The 24,671-nt window shown below is 48.5% G+C and overlaps 1 protein-coding gene across 18 annotated transcripts in view; it reads left to right on the top strand.

Annotated features, from left to right (window-relative positions):
• Nucleotides 1-24,671, top strand: part of DNM1 (dynamin 1) — a 73,270-nt gene that overhangs the window by 29,567 nt on the left and 19,032 nt on the right. For 12 of the 18 annotated variants that reach the window (XR_010392369.1, XR_010392367.1, XR_010392366.1 and 9 more), the window contains exons 5-15: nt 245-343; nt 858-1,018; nt 2,228-2,370; nt 2,452-2,587; nt 3,799-3,866; nt 5,013-5,151; nt 13,779-13,865; nt 14,097-14,167; nt 14,634-14,685; nt 16,047-16,058; nt 17,320-17,433. Coding sequence is in view for 13 of the 18 variants with exons in the window: in XM_064523704.1 (XP_064379774.1) it covers nt 245-343; nt 858-1,018; nt 2,228-2,370; nt 2,452-2,587; nt 3,799-3,866; nt 5,013-5,151; nt 13,779-13,865; nt 14,097-14,167; nt 14,634-14,685; nt 16,047-16,058; nt 17,320-17,433 (1,082 nt within the window). In the remaining 5 variants the exon portion in view is untranslated. Of the gene's footprint in view, nt 1-244; nt 344-857; nt 1,019-2,227; nt 2,371-2,451; nt 2,588-3,798; nt 3,867-5,012; nt 5,152-8,422; nt 8,562-13,778; nt 13,866-14,096; nt 14,168-14,633; nt 14,686-16,046; nt 16,059-17,319; nt 17,434-24,671 lie in introns of all 18 variants that reach the window. The other 6 variants (XM_064523715.1, XM_064523709.1, XM_064523703.1 and 3 more) reach the window with 3 other exon arrangements.

Genomic DNA, 24,671 nt, shown 5'->3' with positions numbered 1-24,671 from the left:
TTGCACTAAACTCCCTCTCTGCTGTGGCATTAGCATATGGGCATTTCAGCAGCATGTAACCGAGAACTGGCCCCCATTATCTGGTCTGGTTTCATGGCCTCTTGGGCATGGTGGGAATCTCATGTGTTTGAGTCTAAGAGCCCTTGAGTAGCCAGGCTGGGCAATGTGTAATATTTTCTCTGTTCAGAGAACTTACAGGAGCTATTTGTTGCTTGATCAAGTATGCTTGTGTGTTTTTTAATAGGGCAACGCACTATTGGAGTCATCACTAAACTGGATCTTATGGATGAAGGAACTGATGCACGAGATGTATTAGAAAATAAATTGCTTCCTCTTCGTAGAGGTATGGTTTCTCTTGCTTTGCTCCTGATCTTCTGTCTCCATCTTCCCTGTGTAAAGAACCCTGGCTTCGCCCCCTTCCTTTGGTGTTCCTAGAACTTCTGCTATAACTTGTAGTTAAGCCATCTCTGTTCTAAGCCAAATTCAAGAAAAGTTGGGGGAAAGGGGTGAGTTGCACTGTTAATGGGAACTCTTCAGGTATTTGAATCTTGATGTGGAATCCTAGCAGAAGCATAGCCTTATTCTTTGATATCCTTTGCATTCTCTTTCCTCACTTTTTGGGGGGAACAGATAATAATTCTCAGTTACACAATCATATTCTTATTCTTCATACTAAGTACCAAACCTGGGTTTTTCAGAGGAAATTCTAAACTCTTCTAATTGTTTCCTAATAATTAGTTGCCATTGGAGTCCCCCTCTTACTATGTTGCCAGCTATCTAACTTTCTCCTCAAGCTCAAACTCCCCTTTATGTTCTCATCCTTGCAGCTGTCTGATCTCTAACCCCCACTCTTCCAGGTTACATTGGTGTAGTCAACAGAAGTCAGAAGGACATTGATGGCAAGAAGGACATTCAGGCTGCTCTGGCTGCAGAGAGAAAATTCTTTCTCTCCCACCCAGCCTACAGACACATGGCTGATCGCATGGGAACTCCCTACCTGCAGAAAGTGTTGAACCAGGTACCATCACCAGTTGGGAACTGCCACCTATTGTGTCACAAAATTGTGGTTAGGGTGGTCATCAAGGCCCCTCTGAGATGGGAAAAATACTGAAAATCCTACAATTTTTGTATCAGCAACAAGCTGATAAATATTTACAATTGTCTGGAAGAGGGCTCTCTCAATCCCTGTTTTGCCAGTGAGCCTTGTGAGGATTGGTTGACCCTTTTTCCTTTTCTACATCATAAAAAGAGTTCCAGTGCCAGGTCTTATGAAGTGTGCCTGATTGGGATAACACTGATATAGGGAAACACATTAAGATCAATAATTGAGCTTACACTCTAAAGGCAAAGCACGGCTTTATTCTCTCAGTGGCACTGGTGCAAAATTAGTAGTCAGTTCATGGAGTTCATCTGGATTTACACTAACAGAATGCAAGATTTTTCTGGTTTGCCAAAAAATACCTTCTAAACCTCTAGTGGGTTCTGTGCCAAATGGTAAGCTGCAAAGATTGATTTCTTTTTTTAAATATGAAATGAAAAATGATACTGGTCATAGTCATTTTTTCTTCTATTAAGGCTGTTCTATCTCCTGTCTCATGCAATAGCAACTTATTGTTGCTTTCCTCTCTGCTCCCTTGAAACAATCCTTTAAGTGGAGAAGCAGTACTCTGTTCTTTGTTTTTATTCCCCCCTCCTTTACTTAGTGTTCCCTAGCTGTGCTCTGTGGAAGCCCTCTGTTTAGAGCCTTACCAGTAGCTTTGACTCCTTCCATCTTGCCTTGTCACTCTTACTAGTGACAAAGGGCTTAACCACTACCCTTCAGTGTGCTGCAGTCAAGCTGCGGAGATGAGTGTCAAGGGTGTGCTAACCTGTAGACAGAATAGCCTTTACCCTGGTGTAAGTGGTAGAGGCTGATGCTTGTAAGTAGAGCTTAATCCTGGGTTTGAGATGACAGGCTTGTATGAATGGGAGGCTTGGACTGTGCTAGGAGGACAGACTTGAGGGTAAAATGAAGGTCAGAAATGGAGAGGTGAAATAGGCAGGAGTTGGGGAGGCAGGATTCACCCAGCTTATGACTAATACCTATCCTGGGATACACTTGTTATTAGGAACACTCGAAGGAATTGAACACAGAGCAATTGAAGAACTTTCATTTTTCTGCTGAGGTAGCAAACTCTTTCCAGTAACCATATACAAGTTTATCTTCCTAAACCTTCTTCCTGTGCAGCAATTGACCAACCACATCCGTGACACCCTGCCAGGGCTGCGGAACAAACTCCAGAGCCAGCTTCTCTCCATTGAGAAGGAGGTGGAGGAGTACAAGAACTTCCGCCCTGATGACCCTGCCCGCAAGACCAAAGCTCTGCTTCAGTGAGTGACCTCAACTGCACGCCCCTCCCTGGAGAAACTGCTTAGCCATGTGTTCTGCTTCATTCTTTTTGTTTGCTTTAGGATGGTCCAGCAGTTTGCTGTGGACTTTGAGAAACGCATTGAAGGCTCTGGAGACCAAATTGATACCTATGAGCTGTCGGGAGGAGCTAGGATTAACCGCATCTTCCATGAGCGTTTTCCCTTTGAACTGGTGAAGGTACAACTGGCAGCTGAGATCCAATTTTTCTCATTGTCTGTCACCCATCTCTTTTGTCTGGCTTTTTACTTCTCTTGGCATCTTTCATCAGCTGTCTTCCCTTTAACTGACCACTACTTTTTATTTTGTCTTTCCTTTTATCACCCCCTTCATTTCCTGTTGTCATCTTTGCTGGGGCCTTTTCACAGTGCTGACCTTCCTTAGCCCTTGTCCTTGTGACAGAACTTGAACTTTCTCCTCCTAATTAGATGAAAACGTTTGTCTGGCTTAAATCCCCTAAATGCTAAATGTGCAAAGTAACTTCCTTTGACACAGGCAATAGCAAAACAATGTCTGAATGTCCTTGCAGATATGGAGTGTCAGAGCTGTTTTCCACACTGAATTGCACATAGTGCAGGTGGTGCTGAAACCAGCACTTCCTTGATCATCAGCACCAGACTGGGCCTAAAGTTGCCCTAACGCATATGCATGCAGCAGAAAGGATGTACGATATACCTTGGGATACATCTGTTTTTCTCTATCAGTGGTCTTGAGGTGGGAATGGTATCGAAACACCTCCACTGTCATAATAGCTGAAGAAGATCTTTATGGAATGATATTTTTCTTGAACAGCAAAGTATACTAAATTGATCGGAAGAAATGATGGGGAAAACTTTATTTTAGTGCAAGTTTGAACAGAATCAAGAGACAACATTCCACTCTTTTGGATCTTCTCCATTTTTTTTTTGTTTCCTTTTTGCATTTAAATAAGATGAGACTTTGTTAGTGAAGGCTAGGGCCTGCCTTGTATTGGATAATACACTTCTATGGTCTTCATTGAAGAAGGAGAGTGGGAGGGAAGCTGCCAAGACCTTATGCTAAATCACAGGAGACAAACCAGTTTGTTTTAGAAAGCAATCTAGCAATTCAGTCCCATTCCTTTGTCTGTTAGGAGACATCATGTTGTCCATGGGAGCTGCTGGGGCCTAGCACCTGTAAATACAGGCCCTTGGCTATTCACATTTGTCCAGAGCGTCCACACTGGCAACAGAAGCTTTATGGCTGTACTCGATATCTGGCTTTTTGGGCCAGTATCTCGTCTGTCTGACAGTGGTGCTCATGGCTTAGCATGTCTCCTTTCTCTGCAGTGCTTGCTGTTATATATCCCATTTGTGTGTGTGTGCAAATAGGAGGGTCAGACTGATTCTGATTACAGTTCTCTCTTGGTGCAGATGGAGTTCGATGAGAAGGAGCTGCGACGAGAGATTAGCTATGCCATCAAGAACATCCATGGTATAAGGCACGTATCACACGCTAGGCAGACCACTGGCTGCATGGCCTTGTAAATACCTCTAGACCTTCCGAGCGGACTTGAAGACTGCGGAGGTACGGTAGGTCAGCCAGAGGGGAAGGGTTGCCTTCCCAGGCCCTCCAGCAGCTCGAGCAGCCTTGAATTTGGAAGTAGGGACAATGATCCAAATCAATTGTGCTTTCTCTTTCCATGTGAGAGTTGCAGAAACCCAAAAGGTAAAATTGCCTTGGCGATCAGTTATTTTCTTGCTCCTCGTGTTTTGGTGTAAGAAAGGAGAGAGGGAGGGATGCAAGCCCCTACTGCTACTTCATTTAGTTTTAAAAGTTTGTTTGCCCACTTCCCCCCACCCCCATATTAACCACCATTTAAAATAGTCACCTGGTGCTGAGCACCCCAACTGCTACAGATTTGAGGGACCCTTGGGGTGCCCAGCACGAGGGTCCCAATGGCGCGGGAGGGAGCGAGTCCCAGAGGCCAGCTAGTGAACACGCCTGCGTTCCTGTCGGTGGAGGTTAACAGTCAAAGTGCAGCCTTGAGACCTCGACTCCTGCTCCCAGGAAGGCAGCCGGAGCCTGGCGCCTCTCAGCACCCTTCCTGCATGCTGGGATGCAGACAGATACTGACCTACATTTATTTTCGCTTTTTTTTTTTTTACGCTTAGTCACTAGCTGAGTTTGAGAGAGGGGATCAAACATGTTAGTGTCCAAATCATTAAGAAAAGGCCTCTCACCTGCTGCACAACTCCAAGGTAAAACATGCTGTGGAGGGGGTTGGCCCCTCGCTGCCCTCAGGCCTGGTGCCAGAGGCAAAATGGCAGCTGAGGTGAAATGCTGGCCTGGCGCTGGAGGCAAAATGGCAGCTGAGGTGAAATGGCGGCCTGGCGCTGGTGTCCAGCGGGGGGTGGGGGGGAGTGATTCTGCCCACGGTGCCTCCATCTCGGGAGGTGCTGAGCATCCTCCCTTTTCCAAGGACTTCAGTCAGGGCTCGTGCAAGGGGTGCGACGCCCCCTCGGCCCCGCGTGCTGGGTTTCAGCGATGGTGGTGCCTGCTCCGAGATGTGTATGTAACGCTGTGACGTTCTCCTTGCCCCCTCTCCCCCTCCTGCCTTGTCTCGCCCCCCACCCTGGGTGTTTAGAACCGGTCTCTTCACACCCGACATGGCCTTTGAGACCATTGTGAAAAAGCAGGTGAAGAAGATTAAAGAGCCTTGCCTGAAATGCGTGGACATGGTCATTTCGGAGTTAATCAATACCGTTAGACAGTGCACCAAGAAGGTAACCAGAGGCAGCATGGAGCTGACCCATTCCCACCGCTCGCTGGCTGCGGCACAGCACTGCGGCCCGGGCAGGGCCTTGCCTGCAGTGAAGCTCGGTGTTTCTAACCACCTCCTCAGCATGACTAGACCTGAGCGGTACCAGCCTGGGGCGATCCAGCCAACAAGCCAAACAGAAAGGGAAGCGCTGCTGCGGGGCGCGGGCCGCGGCCAGGCTCTCCTGCGGCATTAGAGCCGAGGGGATGCTGGAAATGTCCGTCCCGTCCCCACCACGCTCTGTAGCGTGACTCCCGATTCCTTCCAAAGCCGGGGTTGTTTCTTCCAATGGGGCTGTATTTGACTTTAAATTTAGTTTCTGGCTTTGTTTTCCAAGCCAGAAGCTGGGATTTAAATTTTGCCCCCTCTGTGCTTGTAGAAGTGGGGGTGGGTTAATGCCTGCAATGTCAGTGCTGGGTGTACAGAGCTGAACATTGGAGGCCACAGTGGTTACAGCTGTGGACTGTGTTACAGGGAAACATTCCTGTGGTGTTTGGCTTGGTTTCTGGTTGGCTTGGTCCGTATCCTGTTCTGGGAGAGCAGTGCATGGCTGAGAAGAAGCAAGTTAGAAACACCCATCCACCTCTGGGCTCCTCTCGTCTCCTCAGGGGGGCTTTGGGCTGTGCCCTCTGGGACCCATACTGGGCTTCAGCGGAGCTGTGGGGGGAACCTGCTGTAACTCTGCTATCTGGATATGGCAGCCTGTTTCTGCAGCTGGGCTTGGGCTGGGGTTGAAAAGCAGCAGGAGACAGATGGGAAGACACCTGCGGTTCCTCTCAGCCATGGCTTGCTGCTTCAGACAGGGACAGGTACTGGTGAAAAGGCACCTGAGTTAGGAGGTAGCATGGGCACCACAGACTGGAATCACCACTGGCTTTTCAGGTGCAGGTAAATGGGCGTTGCAGGAGGCGCCTGGGGAGTCTGACGTCTCGCCTTTGCAAAGGGAAAGATGTGCCCAAGTGGTGACAATCAGGTGTTTCTGCAAGTGACAGCAGCTCTTAAGGCCAGGAGCCTCTGCAGAAGGGCTCAGCTGTGCAGACACATGCTTTGCCCCCCAGGACAGACTGGGAAAGCAAAGTGGCCGCAGTGAGAGATTGCTCAGGTTTCTAGAGTGCTGGAGGAGCTTCCTTTTTCTGTCCTGCTGTCCTCTCTTGGGGTGTGTGACTGTGGGAAGCACCCAGAAAATTGCCATTAGAGCCTGGCGACAGGTAAGCACCGGCCCTCGGGCTGCCAAGTATCCAGAGTCGCCTGCTAACAAGATCAGGAGGGCCCTCCTTTCTCATGCCCTCTGCAGCAGCTTTCAGTTTGTTCATCATCCATCAGTTGCTATTCAAAAATCTTCCATCCATTCTGTCTCCCTCTGCTTCCTTTCCTCTATTTTCTGCTTTTCTTCATCTTTTCTTTCTTTGTTTCCTTTTTCCCTGATAAAAGTTTCACTAGTGAAGAGACTGTTTGCTCTGGCAGCAGTGGGTTCCTCAGGTCACCAGGTGGCAGGTGCAGATGGGTGGGACATGAGGGAGGAGAGATGCCAGGGACAGGGCAGAAAAGGTCACAGATGCAGGATTAAGACACTGCCTTTCTTGTTTGGGTCCCATTGCTGGGAATATGATCATCGATTTCAGTGCTGGTTGTTTTGTGTGTGCCAGGAGTCACGGTTACTGTTTGTTTCTGAAGGAACAAAATGATATTGTCACTTGGATGGCATTCAGGTGCTTGAAGGGGCTGGTTTTTGTGCAAGGCTCCCTCAGTGTGCCCCACTCCCAGGGCCAGATAGTGAGGGAAATAATAACTGAGTCTGTATTGAGTTTAGCTGGCTGGCTGGATGAGTAGGAAATAGTTTTGAGTCAGAGGGTGTAAACGTAACTCTGCAAATGCCCTCGCTTTGCTCAAAAGGGGCTTTGTTGGCAACTTGAGAGGCGCCTTTTGGTGAAGCTGAATCCTATCACATATCCTGACACTTTTGCTTTAATGACAGATTAGTTGCCAGTCCCATAGTATGTGTTGGCGAGCATTTTAATAGAGCAGTGGGGCTTGGTGTCTTGCGGGTGCTATCTGGAGATGTGCAAGATGGTAAGGTGAATGAGCAAATATTTGATTTAAATGACATAATGATTATGTACAGCTGTAGGCACCCCAGATTTAAGTATTAACCCTACCTTGCAGGGTGTTCTCCTTATGTTAAGTGGACAACACCCCCTTAAAAGCACTAATGCATCATACTAAAAGCAGTGTCTGAGTGTTACAAAGAGCACCCTGGTAGAAGCTTTAGAGGGTTAAAGATGTGGTGAAAAACTTCCTTGTGTGCAGTAATAGCCTTGAATTCGATTAATCTTGTCCATATTTCAATAGCTTCAGGTTCTGTGGACTTTCTCCTTTTTATTAGTGGAACCACTGAAAACACAGGCCACTTACTCTAATTTCCACTGATACTGCATTTCCTTAAAAAACTTGACTGGCCTGTATCAGTCTGGTGCTACAGGTTAGCTAGGGCAAAATTGATGTTTTGTACAAGGTATGGATGCCTTGTTTGCATTTTCCTAAATACTGTGTAGATCTGATTAGTCTTATTGAGGAAGTCACTATTGCAGGGAAGGTGAGTGAGACAAAAGATGCTCCATAAATAGAGCAGTTTGTCTGAACCCCTGCAACCAAGACATCCATTCAGATCAGCTTTCCTGCTGCCAAAACCAGACACAAGTGACAGACCTTTGCGAGCCTTAACTTGGCTCCTGTTCAGGCCTCCTGCAGCTGGAATAAGGAAAGCGGAAGGGCGATAACCCTGGTGGGAAGGGGGAATGCCTGAGACAAAGGCAAAGGAGATGTGGTGGGTCTCTAGGAAAAGAGTCAGTGGCTCACTGTGGTAAGCAGATTTACCTTAAAATGCAAAGAAGCATTATTCAGTAAAAAAAAATCACTTGCTCCCTGGAGGTTTCCATTCATTCATCTTGCTCTTGACAGCTCACCATTTCACCAGCCCAGCTGCTCCTTCTTCCTTCCCCTCTGCCTCTTCCATCTGCCTATAGACTCTCCTGATACTTGGCAGTGCACAGGCCCCATAGCAATGCTCACCTGGTTCGATGAACTGATGGAGTGAACCAAAATCTCACTTCTCATTTTGCCTTGTGTTTTCTCTCTTTTCCCTTTTCCTTCTTCCTCTTTCCTCCTCTTTCCTGCTCTTTCTCTGCTTCGCTCTTTTCTTCCTCGTTGCTTCCTCCCACCCTGCCCTTGCCATGCAGAACGGGTCTCTTCACGCCTGACCTCGCTTTTGAAGCCATAGTGAAAAAGCAGGTGCAGAAGTTGAAGGAGCCGAGTCTGAAGTGTGTGGATATGGTAGTGAGTGAGCTCACATCCACCATCAGAAAGTGTAGCGAAAAGGTAAAGAAACCAAAAATGCAAAGAAAGGACAACGCCCCCTCCTACCCACACACACTCACGCTATTTTCTCACGTGCACCGCAGGAACTCCAACAAACTAGTTAGAGCAAATAGCTATAAAGGTGCATCTAAAGGAGAGCAGCAATCTGTAGGCACTGGAGCAGTTACAATTAAAAGCAGGCCAAGAAAAGTGGGTATTAGCTGATGGGCTCTTTAGCCAAGAAGTGAGCTGGATCCAGTGGATTGCTTTGTATCCTGTCCTCTTCCTCTGCCTAGCTCAGTGGCATTCAGCTCAGTGTGGATTAAACCCCGTCACAAGCCCTGTTTGCTGTGCCACTGCCTGCACATCTGGAATCTTTCATTTGTTTTTGCAGTGGCCCCCTTAGAAATCCAGATAACCTAGGAGGTGGTAAAAAGCCAGAAACAGACATTACATCCCCCATGGCGTGAGTGATCTGCAGGCTTCTGCTATGTCTGCAGAGCTGTGTTAAACAGTATCATGTACAAAGCAGCAATCAGTTGGAAGTTTGAGGTGCAAAATGCTCTGCCAAAGGTAGTTGGTGTCAGCAAGACCGCTGTCCCTTGCGCCCTCTGCGTCATTCTCCTGCTGATCTCTCGCTCCATGGACTGTGCTTGCTGCAAGATAGTTTGGATGCTCTTGCTTGTATGCTGTAAACCAACAGAGGTGAAGCCTTAGGCTAGCAGAAGGCAGCTGTAGGTAGGGGAAAAACTGCCTCCGAGTGAAATGGAGGGTGTTAAATGAATCCTGCTCAGAGGTTGGGGCAAGAGTGGGTTTGTTTCCCAGGCTAGTTTTCTCCAGGAGAGGGCACCACATGCCTCCTGAAAATAAAGGACATGTGGCAATTATTTTGTGTTAAATTTACCAGTGAGGGGCCAGAAACCTGTCTATGGCAAAACAGTAGTGGGTTCTTCTGGGAGCGGAGATGGAAAGGGCTGTTCTGCTATGTATTTTAAGACTCAAATTGCAATCCCCTTCTGCAGGGTTGGATCCAGGCTTGCTGACATAATCCTAAATTGGGAAGGAAGGGAAGATTGGAACTGATTTGAGTTCAGAGTGAAGGCAAGAGCTGAACTAATGAGGTCTAGTTGTACTTACAATGCAGAGCTCATCTCCTGCCCCTGTTACGGAGACATCTCTGACAAGCCCTGAGCTCTGCGCAGTCTATTTCTTGCTGTGTCCTGCTGTTGCCAGATCACTGTGGCAATGTGGAATAACTCCTCTCCAGACTTTCTCCTGTGTTTGTTTTTTTGATGTCAGTGGCTTTGACTTTTGTTTACACTGTTTTTCTGCATCTGGCTAGAGATGTCTGCTGTGGGTGGGGAAGAAGTGGGAGGGGAGAAGGATCATGAAAACCCCAAGGGTGTTGAATTTTGGTTGCTTTATTGGACCACTTTATTAGAGATGCTGGACACTCACTCACTCTCCATGGATTTTTAATGCATGACATGGTAGAGGAGCTGGTGGGGATATTTCAGGGTGATGCAAGCAAGATGTCCTGCAAGAAAGCTGATGGTAGCAGTGATGTTTTTAGACCAATGGCTGTAATAAAAGCCTGAGGGGCCAGGGAGGCAGATGCTAAATGCAGATGAGAAATACCATATAAATGGTATATAAAGCCGATCAGTAATATTAGAAAATAAAAGGGAGACTCCAACAATGCTCGAAGTCAAAAGTCTGCATGTGTTGAGAGAAGGTTAATCTTGCCTGTTTTTCCCTTTGAAAGAGGGTAGAAGTTCAGGAGATATCTGAAAGTGCCATAGGCTACTTAACAGCCAGTCTGTGAGATATGTTCTAATGGCACAAAGCAAAGGGGACCAGCTGCATAGGGGCACTTGCTGCTATGCAGTACTTGTTACCCTGCATGTCCCACCCTCAAATGCCTGACCTGGACAAGAGCATGTGCTGTTCGGGGAGGCATCTGGAAAAGGCTGCTTAGGAACTGATATTAATGGTAAGGCAGTTAGAGTCTCCCTGTTGCGTTGTGGACTGATGTTGTCTTTTGGGTGACAGACCTTTGAGCTTGCTGAAGATCCTGTAAGGCTTCTTGAAGGAAGACAGCTTGGGTTAGCAACTCTTGAATTAGCCTAATGGCCTTTGTTGCTGTCCTAAAGTATTGTGTGTTGTTCTTGTCGTATGCTGTCACAATTATTTCATTTCACCCCAGTTGGTGAAGGGATCTTTGTACATGCAGTTGGTGAAGCTGCATGGATGGAATAATAAGGGGTTGTGAATAAAGAACATAGAGGAGTCAAATCCATCTGTTCTTGAGTGCTACAGAAGAACAGCTTCCCTCTGAGATTTGCAGTTGACTGTCTCTTGACTTTTAGACAAAGTTGAGGGATAAAGAGAAGAAAGCCATTAACAGCTGTTTTGTCTGGCCTGATGCTGAGCTTCTTGCAGTTGGTTAAATGGGAGTAATTTTGAAATAGATGGCGTAATCATGCAGACACTTGCATTCGGGAGGATAGCGTTCTAGCTAGTGCTTTTCCAAAAGCAGTAACCTTCTGTGCCAGACTGCACTGTGCAGCATCTCAGTAGTGTAGAAGGGTCTCACAACTCAGCATCCTCTCCACTAGAGGCAGAGATCTTCAGTGTGCTTGCAGGGACTCCTGGAATTTGCAAAAGGGGGATCTAAGGAGCATTGGGATGAATTGTTTTTCAAAGAGGGCCAGGAGCTTGTATTGATTGAACAGGAAAATGCAGCTGAAACAGGACTGAAAACCCACTTGAGCTGGTAAATGATCCCAGCTGGCAGACTTAGCCTCTTGAAGGGTCACCTGCTCTCCTGTCTTTCAGAGTCATGGCATTTCTGGGTGCTGTTTGTACTGCTGGTGTTAACTCCCTGCCCCTCTGTGCCCTCTTGCATGCTGCCTGGCGGGTGTGACATCTTGTGGCTGGTGTCTGTGTCCTTTTCCCTTGCCCACCCTTGCTTCTGTGCATGCTTGGGGTTGGAAGCTCCTGCACGGGGATGGATGCTGTCAATTTATTTTGCGCATAACTTGCTGGATGACCTGAGTTCTGAATAAACTGCAGCTCATTTTGCACCCTTTGTTTGCCTTTGGGTTGTTTGGGGTGGGGGAGTAGGGGCGGTATATAAATTTTTTTATTTTATTGTTTGTTTATTTTACTTGAAGCAAAGAAGCTGAGACTTGCTTAGAGGTTTTCCGACTTCCTGTTTTTGTCTGTTTGACATAACTTGCCCATCTATCCTTTGCCAACCCCCCAAAGGAAACAGGAAGCTTTGCCTGTGTGTCTCTGAAGCAACCAGCTGCCTGAACCATAAAGATCATAGAGAACACCCCGTTTGCCCTTTCAAGACAAGGTGGTCGTGGGGAGTGCTAATTTCAACTTATTTTTCCCTGTCTCTCTAGGGTCACTGGCATTCAGACAGACATCACGTTTGAAAATATGCAATATAAAAGTTAGTTCTCAACTTCAGTTTCAGGTTATTGCAACTCCTCTGATTTTTAAGAGTGTTAAGAGGGTCTGAGAGTGTTTGTAGTCAGAAGTTAGGAAAGTTGTTGCCCAAGTTAGTGTAAGATCCGGCTTCCAGTGGTGATGCTGCACACCTTGAGCCAGCTTCTTCTAGCATGTTGCAGTTGCTTATGTATATGGAACAAAAGGCAAGATGCGTTAAAGAAGCTCTCATGTAAATTGGAGAAACAAAACTGGTGCATTACAGATCAGAGGCAAATGAGATTTTTAAATATACCCTATGAGGGAGTATAATGGAATGATGCTAGGAAATGGTGTTTGACACTAGTCAAACTGAAGGTGGTTAGAAACAACGGAGGAAATGATTTCACAGAGGATAGGAAAAGAGGCAGGAAAAGAAGATGGGATCCTGGGGCTGGAGGATTGATTTTATTTCTGAGTCTAGGTGTGACCTGTGAAAGCTTTCAGGTGCTGCCACTGGAATTGCTGGAGGCTTATGAACCTAGGCAAATTGCAGTCTCTACTAGGCTTTAGTAAGATGGTGTCATGTGCTATTGTAAAGAGTAGTGAGGGCTTTACTTTATGTTGCAGCTTGGTAAGCAGTTTCACAGGTGAAGGGCCTTAACTATTACTATTGCTAAGGTCTTCAGAAGGTGCTGCACCAGTCATGGCAAAGAGCTGAATGTGTTTAAACAGGAGAAATATTCCTGACTCAGAAGCCATGGGACTTGCATTAAATGACTTTTTTTTTTTGTCTCTCTCTAGTCATTGACCTGAATGCTGAAGTAACCTCCTACTGCTAGTTGAGATCTGGCAGTAAAGCCTGCTCCAACTGAAGGCAATGGCCAAAGTTCTTTAGATCTTAGCCAGATCAAGTGTTCCTGTTATACTATTACTCTGCTCTGAGGCAGGTGTTGTGTGAATGCCAGAGGGCTTTAAGGGTCCTCATTTTGGAAGAGGTTTCTCTTGTACGATCTTTATGGATGTTTTCTCTTGAACCTCAGGCAATAATGTCCTTCCACTTCCTCCTCAGTGTGCTCAGGAATGAATCTTCCCTACACCCCCTTCACTCCATAATGTGGGAAAAAGTGTGGTATAGGTGTGGTATGAACGTAAGCCCCACCTGTGTGACCCTGCCCCAATGCAGGCGGAGAGCAGGTAGAAGCAGTGTCTGGATGCCCAGAGGACAGTGATCCTTGGAGATCAGCCCCCTCGAGTTGGTCAGAGCCTCTGTGTCTGCTTGCAGGTGTTAACAAGGGGGGCTGGGTGCTTTACTGCAGTGTCTCAGCAAATGAGGGGTGAAATCCACTTCTCTTCCCAGGGAGACTTCCTATAGGATTTGTCAGGCTGTAGCAGCAGGGTCACTTACCTACTTTGCCAGTGAGATGCTGAACTTGTAGAGAAATGGCTCAGTTTAGTGGGAAAAACCCAACAAACAACCAGTGTGTTCACATGTGGGCTTTGAGACAAGCCTTGTACTAGGAAGAGTGTGGTGGGTTTGGAGCAGGTCTTCCATGAGACAGAGCCGTTGCTCTAAGAGTGAAAAGGGCTTTCCTCTGAAGCTCAGAGCAAAAGGGAATGAAAGCCTTGCCCCAGCAGACCCCAGGGAACTTGGAAAATCTGTCTGCAAGTCCAGCTTTCTAGAACTTTCCTTTTAAAATGTCTGAATGCAGGGTGTATGTGTGCATGCTTAGATGCAGGGGGCTGTTCCCCCCTTTATGCCTCCCTTTCCCATGTGCACGTGTGCTCTCTCTCCTGCAGCTCAGCCAGTACCCTCACCTGCGCGAGGAGATGGAGAGGATTGTTACTACCCACATCCGCGAGAGAGAGGGCAGGACCAAGGATCAGGTAGGGGCTCAGCATCTGTGAGAGGGGTGGGTAGATGGGGAGGGGGGCAGCCTTTGAGGGGACATTCTGGGCTAGAGAGAGGCCTCTCTGAGTTTGGATTTGGAGCTGAGCTCTGAGCCTGGGGCCTCCAGCTGATCAGATAAACAATGTACAGGGCTCTGTCTGCCCCGGACTATTTGCGGTGCCAGTCACTGGTGTTTTACCTGCTCTGTCTGTGCCTCTGTTTGGCAGGTCATGCTTCTAATAGACATCGAGCTGGCTTACATGAACACAAACCATGAGGACTTCATTGGCTTTGCCAAGTAAGCAATATCACCAATATCCTACTGCCTCCTCTTCTCTGTGTGTTCCCTGTGGCCCTGTCCTATAGCTGCTCCAGTGAATGGGTCGCAGAGGCCCTGGTGCAGATACTGTGGTCCCAACGTACGGCTCAGTCTCGGTATTGCTCCTCTCTTCAGTGGCTCCATATTGCAAAGCTGCTTAGAGCATTTGCTGGTGGGAAACAGAGAGGGATGCTTAAAAAGTGTAGGGTTGTGTTGGGGGGAAAAAGGCAGAAGCTGTGGAGGGTTAGTGGCCCAAATGTGGTTCAGGTGGGAGTGAGAAGATCAGGCCAGGCTGAGAGAGCAGATGTAGATAGATGGGGTTATCAAGGCTTGGAAGCCAGTGGTGAGGGGCATGAGCTCACTGTAGCAGCTCTCTGGTGGGAGCAGGATTCAGGTGATCAAGGAGAGCCTGAGGGGTTTTGAATGTCTCTGCTGTTGTTTTCAGTGCTCAGCAGAGGAGCAGCCAGATGAGCAAGAAGAAGGCAGCTGGCAACCAGGTAGGCCAAGTTTTGTCTCATTCACTGCTGCAAAGAGGAAGGATGTATTTGCTACCTGGAAGCTACCAGGTGGACAAGTGCTGAGCTGGATGCAGCAGTGCTCTAATTTTTTACTCAACCTCTATTTATACCTGGAGGAGCATTTTGGGCTCACTGTGGTCAGGAAGAGCTGAGCATGTAGGAGCAATAAAGGGGAAATGTTGTAGAGGGAAATGGACCCTTGATCATTAAGATCTAGTCTTGCAGGGCTGCTCCACTTGCATGGTCAGAAGAGTGTACATCATCTCATGTAAGCTCACTGCTGTTGTCTGGCTGATGGTAGGCATACATGATAATGTTGCTTACATCCCTGGGTCCTCTCTCCCCTTCTCCAGCTGTGCCAACCCTTCTGCTGAGGTGAGGGGTAGAGATCACTTGGGATATCATAGTCGCAGACTCAAATTCATAAGCCGCTTACAAATGGGTTAAGCTCCCTTCTGCAGTCCCCCCCCCCCCACCACCATTGCCAGGGCTGAATGCTGTAATACAGACTTGTCTTTTCTGTTGATGGTATCCACTTTCTGGAAGGGGCTTTCAAGAGGTCATGGGCTTTCTTCTGGAAAGCTTCCCTGGAAGGGCTTAAACCCCTGCAGATGGAGGCAGAGTGCTCTGTAGCCAAGGCTGCACTGGGTATGTAACAACATGCACTTGGGAGAAGACAGCAATGGAGAGGAGGAGTTCCTTCTTCCTGTAGGAACTGTAAGGAGTGCATATGCAATTAAAAACTTAAGGGGCTAATGACACCTTCCTCTCCCAGATTTTTGGGGGAAATGGCAAGGTTATCTAGGGTAGAAGATCCTGTAGAAACAAGGCCTTACAAGCAGCTTGGTAAAGAAAGCATGCTTTCCTTTATTCCTCTTTTTAAAGACCTTCACTTCTAACATGCATAGTCTTAGAACATGTTTGACCACCTTTCCCTGCACGCAGATGGGTGCATGGTTTCAGTGCTGTTGACAGGCAGATAGGTTAGCAAGCTTGGCTGGCCAACTATCTGCTTCATGGGATCTTGGAGCAGCTGTCAGGAGCCCCATGCTCTGCAGTATACCTTTTGAAGAGCCAAGTGGTGTAAAATAACCCAAAGGACGAGCTCTGGATCTACCTGTAAAGCGCTTGGGCTTTTCCCTTTGGCAGACTTTATTTTGGGATTTATTTATTTATTTATTTATTTTAAGCACCCCGGGTAAAACATTTGGTACAGGTTCCAATTTATTTTTATTTTTGAGCCTCTTCTCCTGCTCCAGCTTTCCTAGTAACAATCTCTCCTCTCTTTGCTCCTCTCCTGCTCTCTGCTCTGCCGCTGTTGCTATGGTTCCCCTTTGCAGGATGAGATCCTGGTGAGTAGAAGGCCACTCGGCAGGGTGTGCTCATGAACATTAATGTTGCATCTGGGAAGGCAAGAACAGTGCATAGACAGACTATTCCCTCTGCTGCTGAACAGGGAGAGGAAAAGAGCTGGGAACAGGCACAGGTGAAGCAGAAATGAGGTGCAAAGGTAGGATGTTAAAGAAAATTTCAGAGCTGCTGGTAGATGGTGTGAGTGGGTGGAGAGGAAAAGCAGTAATCTAGGGATCTGGGGTTCTGTTTCACTGCCCCCTCCTGTCCACAAAGAGAATAGGTCTAGCTTGAATTTAACAGTGGGTATGAGGGTGAAGATCCAGTGTTCCTACAGTTACCTTTGTAGGATAAATTGGCAGTCAGAAGGATTGTGTGCCTCCATGGTAAGCTACTCACCCAGTGCAGCTTGCTAATATGCAGTGCAGTGCATGGTTTTTCAACGCTAGCTTGTTTTTAACAAGCATACCCATATGACAGGGTACCCACACGTACATGCGTATGTATCTGGGTGTTAACAGTGCGGTAATAAGCATAAAAAGGCTGATGCATCTAAGCTGATGCATACTTGTATTTGATTACTGGACATGTGAGTCTATAAAACAGCACATGGTGAGTTGGGGTACCCTAGAGAGTAATAGCCTGGCTTCTCTGCAAACCAAAAGTGTAGGAACTTGTACTGCCCTAAACTAGTGTGACTATTCAAATACCTGGGTACGCTGAAGTCCAAGGTACTGATTCCAGATGCACCATTTTGTTCCTTCATACTTAATGTCTCCTTGTTACTAAACTAAACCCTTTCTGATCTGCTCACCTGTATCTTCCTCTTGAACTGGTCCCCACACACCCCCACCCCTGAGCTGGGTGAAGCACTCCCTGTGTGCAGCATGCCAAAAGGTTTGCTGCTGGTTTGGTTTTCTCTAGGCATGGCCTTCTCAGTGTGTTGCGGTGATCTGGTGCTTGTAGGTTGTGCCAGTGCCTGAGGTGCTCTCTGATGCAGTTCTTTCTGCATCTCTCTCCCCTTGGCAGAGGGTATAATGTGCACTACAGCCAGGTTCCTTCCTGCCTCCTTTTTATACTGTTCCTGGCCCTTTTGAGCCCTAGGCCAGTTGAGTTGGGGGGCTCTTTTGGCAGCAGCAGAGAGCATGGTGTTCCTTGTCTTTCTATGCTGTTCTGTGTGTAGGGATACCCTGCTCTTTCCCCTGTCACCTAAGGCCAGGCTTTTAAGATTCTTGTTAATGCTTGCTGCTTCTGTCCCCTTAGGTGATCCGAAAGGGCTGGCTCACCATCAACAACATTGGGATCATGAAGGGTGGCTCCAAGGAGTATTGGTTTGTCCTGACAGCAGAGAACCTCTCCTGGTATAAGGATGATGAGGTGAGTAGCTCAGCTCTGTGACTTGAGTCTTGGGGGAACTGAGCATCTGATGAGGATTAGGCCTTCAGTTCTCTGGGTGTTACAAGTATATCTGAGTACTGAGTGTCTCCTATGCAGCTTGTGACAGAAGCTGAAATGATCCTTGGGCCTGGTTCCCTGTGGTTTTGCCACTGCTGAGCAGTTCTGTGTTGATCTAAAAGTGGCTTTCTTGACACACAAGGGGAAACTCATTTGGTAACATCTGTGCTTGAAGCCCTAGCTCAGCAGAAAGTTGACAGGCACTTGGAATGAATTTGACCTCCTTCTGGCTTGCTCTGGCAGCTGTGTCCAAGGGAGTGATGGGTTAGCTCTGAGATTTGAGCTTTTTGGTATTTCTGGAGTAGCCATGCTGAATTCTTTGAAGGATTGTGGCAGAGTTTTTGGATGCATCTCTGTCACAAGGAAAAAAACCATCTCCTTTCTGAGCACAGCAGCAGGAGCTGTGGAGCTAAAGCTGCAGCTCAGATGCTAGTTCCTTCTGACTCTGGGTAAGTTATTTAACCTCTCCAGGATTCAGTTGCCACAGCTACAAAGCAAGAATATCTCTTTTTAATGTTTGTGTATTGAACAGGCCAGTTTGCTCATATTTGTAAAATTCTTTGAGTTGTGAGTGGTCAGAGTATTACTAATTAAAAGTACAGCGATGTGTCGAAAATCACTGATAATAACATGGACCTGCTCTGCGGAGTTGCTTAGAAATAGCGAATATCAGGAATCCTGGCACTGTGCTGTGGTGTCTTTCTGCTTCAGTAGGAAACGAGATACAAGCTGCCAGAACTGTCCCAGCTGAAATAATCATTGTCAGCTGTTAACGGTGTGTTGCTTCTTGTTCAAGACAAAGGTAGACAGTTGTCCTGCGGGTTTACTTTCTGAGTAGAGAAAAGCATAGCAGGATGGTTTCGGTAAGGACATAACTGAAAAGCTGAGCCCTGCTCAGTATGCTGGAGAGTGCGAGAAAGTGCGTAGTACACCACGGTCGGTGCATTGAGCTGATTGGCACTTCTGATCCCAGATAAAGAAACTGCCTTGTCCCTTATTGTGTGTGGGTTTTTTTTTTAATTTCTGTTTTTGTTTTTTGTCTGAGTGGTGTGCCTGAGAGCTGCAGCCAGATTGCTGATTTCAGTGGGTCTGTCCACTTCCAGCAGGTGGAAATGATGACAAAGACGGTGATGAGTCAGCCTCCAAATATCATTTTCTGCATGGAGACTGCTATAGTGCTGCTGTGGCTGAGCAGGCAGCAATCTCATAATTAAAGAACCAGGCACTGCAACAGCTTTTGCTACATCAGTGTCTCTGCTGTAAGACCTCTACACTCAGAGCTGCTCAGAGATGCTTTGCTTTCCTCCAGGTTACATATGCAGGTCGGGTGGTTATAAACATTGAGTAGTTTAAATCAAAGCCAGCTGCTGTGTCTGTGTTGCAGAGCTGATCAGCACTGCCTGTTCTCCCCCGGGGGAGTGGGAGGGCTGCAGCGGGGATGCGTAAGCTGTTGATAGATTCCAGTTGATGGGGTGAGGGTTGGATGTCCCGTCCCTCCTGAGGGAGGGCAGCTTTGGGGGTGAGGAGCAGCTGGAGGTCTACACCACTTCCCCTCTGCATAGCGAGAGGTAGAGCTGCCTAATTAAAGCAGTACCCTGCCAGCCAGCATCCCTTAAACAAACACAGGAGACCCAGTGCTGCCGAGGCTTGAGCAGCCCTGGAGAAAGGAGCCTTTGTTTTGAGCTGGGTGGGAGCAGAGGGGAAAGGGGAGCATGTTTTTATTTCTTATTTCCCCCCTTCCCCCACCTGAAGTTCAGCTTCTTGATCTGTGGCCACTGCGGGGAGCAAAGGAAGCAGCTTCCCCCCAGACTCTGTCGCTGAGTGGGGCTAAAAGCTGGTGCATTTGAGGGGCAGCTTGGCGAGCCGCAAGCATGGGGATCCCCGTGCTAAACCTCGGCCTCGCAGGGAGCTGGCTCCAGCTCGAGCCCGCCGCAGCGCACGGCCCTCTGTCGAGCAAGGCTCCCCCGTCAGTCTGTCCCGGCTCTGCTTCCCCACCAGTTCAGAAGGAGGCCTGGCATCCTCGGAGGCTCCTGCCATCCTCTTGTGTGTGGTTTTTAAAGGCTGTGTATACTATGATCTTTCTTTGCTTAAACTCTGGGCGGACAAAGCCGCCCCCTCCTTCCCGGCTCGGCTCCTGTGGGCTCTCTCGCCCCAGTTCCCCGGAGCTCTGGCAACTGTCCAGAGGAAATGAGAGGGGTGAGCGTGTCCTCCGCGGAGGGAAGCGCCCGCGGCGGCAGCGATGGGGGGACCGGTGCGCCCTGGGACCAGGGTGAGGGCTGGCTTAGCCCCCCCGGCACGCTGAGGGGGCAGTGAGGAAGCGCCGGCCCTCCCTGCCCTGTTTTGTGAGCCGAAGCCTCAGTCTGAGCGTTGGAGACATCTGGACCCCATTAGTGAAATACCAGCCTTTCCGCAATGCTCGCTTGTTTTTCCTCCCCTCTGAAGAAACGAACTGAAAGTTAAAATGTCTTAAAGGGCCCGGCGTCGCGTGCTAGCGAGGACACAGCTGCTGGTGCTCCGGAGGGGCCCGAAGGAGTGTGCTGGGCGATGGGAGGAGAAGGGAGGGAGTGGGCCAGCGGGGGCGGAAAGTTGGCTCCCCACTCTGCCTGCCTGCCAAGAGCTGCTTTTTTCTCTCTCTCCATGTGTGTGTGCATTTGGGTTCTCTGTTTTTCTTCCTGTCTCCTTTCAATGAGTCAAACACTGGCCCCATGGAGAGCGGCCCCACGTAGCGCTGGCCGCCCAAGACCTGGAGACCCTTCGGAGGCGCCTGCCCGCGGTGGGGCTGCGCCGGCGGGGGAGGCGGGGAGGAGCCTGCGCTGGTGCCTTCTGCTGATACAGAGGACGATCCCCTCGATCCCCTCGCTCGGGGAGGCCACCGGGTCCCCAGGGCCGGAGCGGCAGCGCAGCGCTCCAGCACGCCAGCTCAGCGAGCACCGTTGCGGACACGATGCAAGAACCGAGTTAGACTAGTCCTTCTGCCCGAATCCCTTAGGAAAGCCCTGGTGCCCTCTCCTCCGCAGGGCTCGCTTTCCCTCCAGCAGGGAAAGAGGGGCAGTGAGCCGGGCTAGTTGCTGGTGATGGAGACCTCGTAGATGAGCTGTAATGAGCACTGTGCTTGGTGGTTCCCACTAACAAAGCTTAATGCCTGCTGGAGGGGACTGCTGGGCTCTCCATTCTGCAAGAGTGACCGTTTCTGCTGGAGTGCCCGTGTGTGCCGCTGTGTGCGGGAGTGTTTGCACAGACGGGTGGATTTATCTGCTGCTTCCTTTGGGAATTTGTGTGAATGTACAATACAGATGGGACCTTCTGTCCTTACTCAGGTAAATCATGTGCTAGAAGTCTGGGGCTTGTAATAACAGGTGACTGCATGAGAGGAATCTGACCTTATTTGCTTGTGTGAGAGTATGGCAGTGTGATGTGTGCAGTGTCAGTGCATTTGAGTTTGTGTGTGTGTGTGTGTGTGTGTGTACAGGAGCAGTAGGTGCAGTTTTAGGCACTTCCAGGTGTGTGTGATGGGGGAATATTTCATGCTCTTTATGCGCAGTACTGATTCCTGCTGGATCAGTGCTTGGGCTCTTTTGCTGTCCTCGTGCCTGCCTTCTCTTGCTTGAGGTAGAAAGGTACTTTCTCCTGTCTAGGGGGAAATGTGACCTTATTCACAGTCAGTGAAGTCAGTGACAGACTGTCACTCTGCTGTCAGTGGCTTCTACCTAATTCTAGTTATAAATAAATCAATAATGTCCTTGAGGCCCAACTCAGCCAGCAGAAATCCTTTCTTTGCTCTAATGCTTAAAGCCCCACAAGTCATCAGAAAGTTGCTGTAACAGGGTGGTGGCTGTGACTGGCCCAGTTGCAGCTCAGTTTTTGTACCCAGTTTGTTTTAAGACCACAGAAGAATGTTTGCTCTGAGGTTCATCCTGTGCCACTCTCACACTGGTCTCAGGGGCTCTCTGAAACATGTTCTTTCTTTGTCCTCTGTGTTTTTTCATTCAGTCAGTCATTCTCTTGCACACATACATGTTTTATCATAAATAATATCTTACTCTTTTGTCTTACTCAGTCCTTATTTGTTCTTTCACTCACTTTTTCATCTTTCTTTTGCAGACAAACATCAAAGCAAACACAACTTCCAGAGCATCCAAACCTCCAACTTTCAGTCCTTTGTGGGTTTTTCTTTATTAATGGTCAGCATTCTTCATGATGTGAAATCCCCTTTCTTCAGTCACTTTTGTCTGCTTGATCCTCCCTTCCCAGGTAGCAAGACACACATAACTCATTCAGGCCCTTGTCTCTATCTGTGCATTTTACGGCAAAATTCAGCATATGAAACAAGCAGTCATGAGCACATCTATCCCTGGGACAAGTGTGTGAAACCAAAAGAAATGACTGCTAAGAAGGGGGTAGAGGAGAGGGAGAAGGAACGACAGAAGGGGTATGAGTAGGCTGGTGAAGAGGCAGGTTAAAATGTTCATCAAGCATGGCTCCAAAGGGTTATATCCTTGCAGGTTTAGGGACAGGCGAAGTTTGCATGCAGCTGCCCGCAGCCCACCCTCTCCAAGCGTGTCCCTCTGCCGTGCAGGTGCTTCCGTCCCCGTGCAGCACTGGCAGTGTGTGGTGTATCCCAGCACAGCCTAACCAATGTGCAGACTACTGTACAATCTCGTAGTCCTGAACAGGTAGTCTGAACACTGGGCAGACGGAGTGGAGCCTCTGTGATCTGCTCTCCGGCTATCAGCAGCTTATTAGTCCTTTCCCCTCCCTGCCTTTGGGACGGGGTTTTGGGGACAGAGATGGGGAGAGAGAAAGTCCAGGTCCTGATTGAAGAAACATCCTCCTTTAGCAGCCGGGAAGAAAAGATGTTGCTCCCTGCATGTTTCCAATTTCGACCAAGCTTCCAAGCTCTTTCCTCTTCCAGCGCTGGTGTCGGGAGGCTGGTACCTGGTTTCCACCTGGGGCATGCTGCACCTTTGTGGAGAGAGAGGGAGGAGGAAAAATAACAATCAATTACTGCTGTTCAGGGAGGAAATGCTGAAGCTTTGGCTGTCACCCAGGTGTGCAGAATTCGTTGCTTCATTCAACCCTTTTTCTCCCCCTTGCATCTGGCGCAGCAGTTGGTGGTGCTGGGTGGGAGGATTCCCAGGCCCCATGCGCCTTCATCTCCTTCGGCCCAGCTCTGTCCTGCAGAACAGCCCTTGCTTGGGGTCCGGTGCAAAGCGCAAGCAAGACTGGCCTTTGCTTCCAAGCCCTCAACAAGAGTCCTTTGACCCGCCTTGGCCCGTTGCCTTTGCAGCTAGCCTCCGGCTACTGCAGGAGCAATCCGCATCCCCTCCTTTTCTCCCCCCACCACGTCTGGCACTCGCTGAGCCTTCCCTCCCTCTTCTGGTTTTTGCTCCCTCCCTTCTTGCTTCCCTTCTGTCCTTCTGCCTCAATTGACGTGGCAGTGGAAAGCTAACTAGACTCGAGGGAGGAGCTTGCTGGCTGCTGGGAAGGCCGGAGGTTGGCAGGAAGTGAGCCGTCTGACGGATAAGGTTGCGCGGGGGAAAGGAAGGTTCCCTACCTCGCCTGGAAACTTGAGGAATGCCGTCTCCTTCTGTGGCGCTTGGCTCCCATGTAGCGATTCCAGATGTTCCCTAGCCTGTGTGGTTTGCTCCCTCTCTCCCTGGTGCTGCAGGGATAAAGAGGGCTTTATGTACGCCGCACGTCTCTCTTCCAGGATCCCTTTTTCTTGTGTGTATACTGGTGGACAGTTAAAATTTATGGCCAAAAATATGAATACCCAGAACTCCCACTTTGGCCCTAACTGTGCACTGTGGAAGAATAACTGAGCCTCTCCTTTTCCCAGGGGTGTGCAACACTCTGCACGTGTGTCACGCTTTGCCTCATCAAAGCAAGTCAAATCCCTGGAGTTGGTTCATCTCTGCCCTGGCGTGGGGGCAGGCATGGGAAGGAGCGCGTGCCCATCCTTTGCAATGCTGACCTTGCAGAGGTCACAGCAGTGGAGGTCTGGGCACAGCAGCCTCTTTAGTTCTTAAGCCACCCAGTTTCTGCCTCTGCTTTCTGATGCACCCTCCAATGGCCTCGGAGAGGTGAAGGCAGCTAGCCTTGGCCATCCATTCACTGGCTACATGTTTAAATCTGCATATTATTTCAACTGATGTCTGTCCTTGCAGTTTTGAGCAGGTGAGGCACATGCATGCAGTTGATTGCTATTGCAGTGCTCACTGAGCCAACAGCGATGGTTGTGTTTAATCCCATGAGTCCAGGTCTAGTGTCTCCAGAGCTTTTGAACTAAATCAGCTTAAAATCTTAGGGTGTGATGTTAAACCAATGCAGCTTTCCTATGTAAACAAGCCATGATGGCTGCTTTGCAGCTTGGAGCAGTGACCACACAGTGCTCAGTAAACTGCTCTGAGGGGAAAAAAGTGAGGCAGGTGGACTGTGTTTTGGGAAGATGTTCTTGAGACATGCATATTACAAGTGACTGAGGCTTCCTGGAAAAATCACAGCTCGGGACTATAGCTCTTCTAACGTGCATTTTCTTTGCAAAGGCAAGAAACAGATGAGTGGTTGGCAGGATCTTGCTGCGGGGGGGGGGAGGGGGTTCTGGTTAAAATGCTTAACCAACTTTATACTTCAGTGTGTATATTCTCAATTGCAGTACTAATATTTTTCCACTCGGGTAGGCTCTTATTCAGGAGACTCCAAAATGCCATGCTTGAGTTGAACACAAATGAGTTGACTGAAGTTCCAGCCATCTCTGGGGCAGATTTATTTACCCACAGCACTTTACACTTAGAAGAAGGAAAGCAGACTAAGAGGTTTAAGCCTGATGAATTGCTTTTAATGTCACAGGGCCACCATTAAAACAATGGTAATGCTCCTTCTCCCATGCCACAGGCCCTTGTCTCTGTGCAAAAAGTGGTGTTTGTCATAACAGCTACAGGGAAACCTTTAATTAGTTTATCTGTGCTCCAAACTCAAACTGAGACCTAATAATTCTGCCAATTACTTTCTTTACTGCAAGTGCCAATTTCCAACCTTAGGGGAGCCTACACATGCATCTGTCAGCTTCACTTCACATGTATCCAAGAGAGCAGGAAAATTTAACTTGCTGGTGAGAAAGTCCAGTTGAATGAAGGAACTGCTTTGGCTCAGGCTGGCTT

Source organism: Dromaius novaehollandiae, chromosome 20 (genome assembly GCF_036370855.1).
Source record: "Dromaius novaehollandiae isolate bDroNov1 chromosome 20, bDroNov1.hap1, whole genome shotgun sequence".
Classification (NCBI taxonomy): domain Eukaryota; kingdom Metazoa; phylum Chordata; class Aves; order Casuariiformes; family Dromaiidae; genus Dromaius; species Dromaius novaehollandiae.
This window is presented reverse-complemented; position numbering and strand designations above follow the sequence as displayed.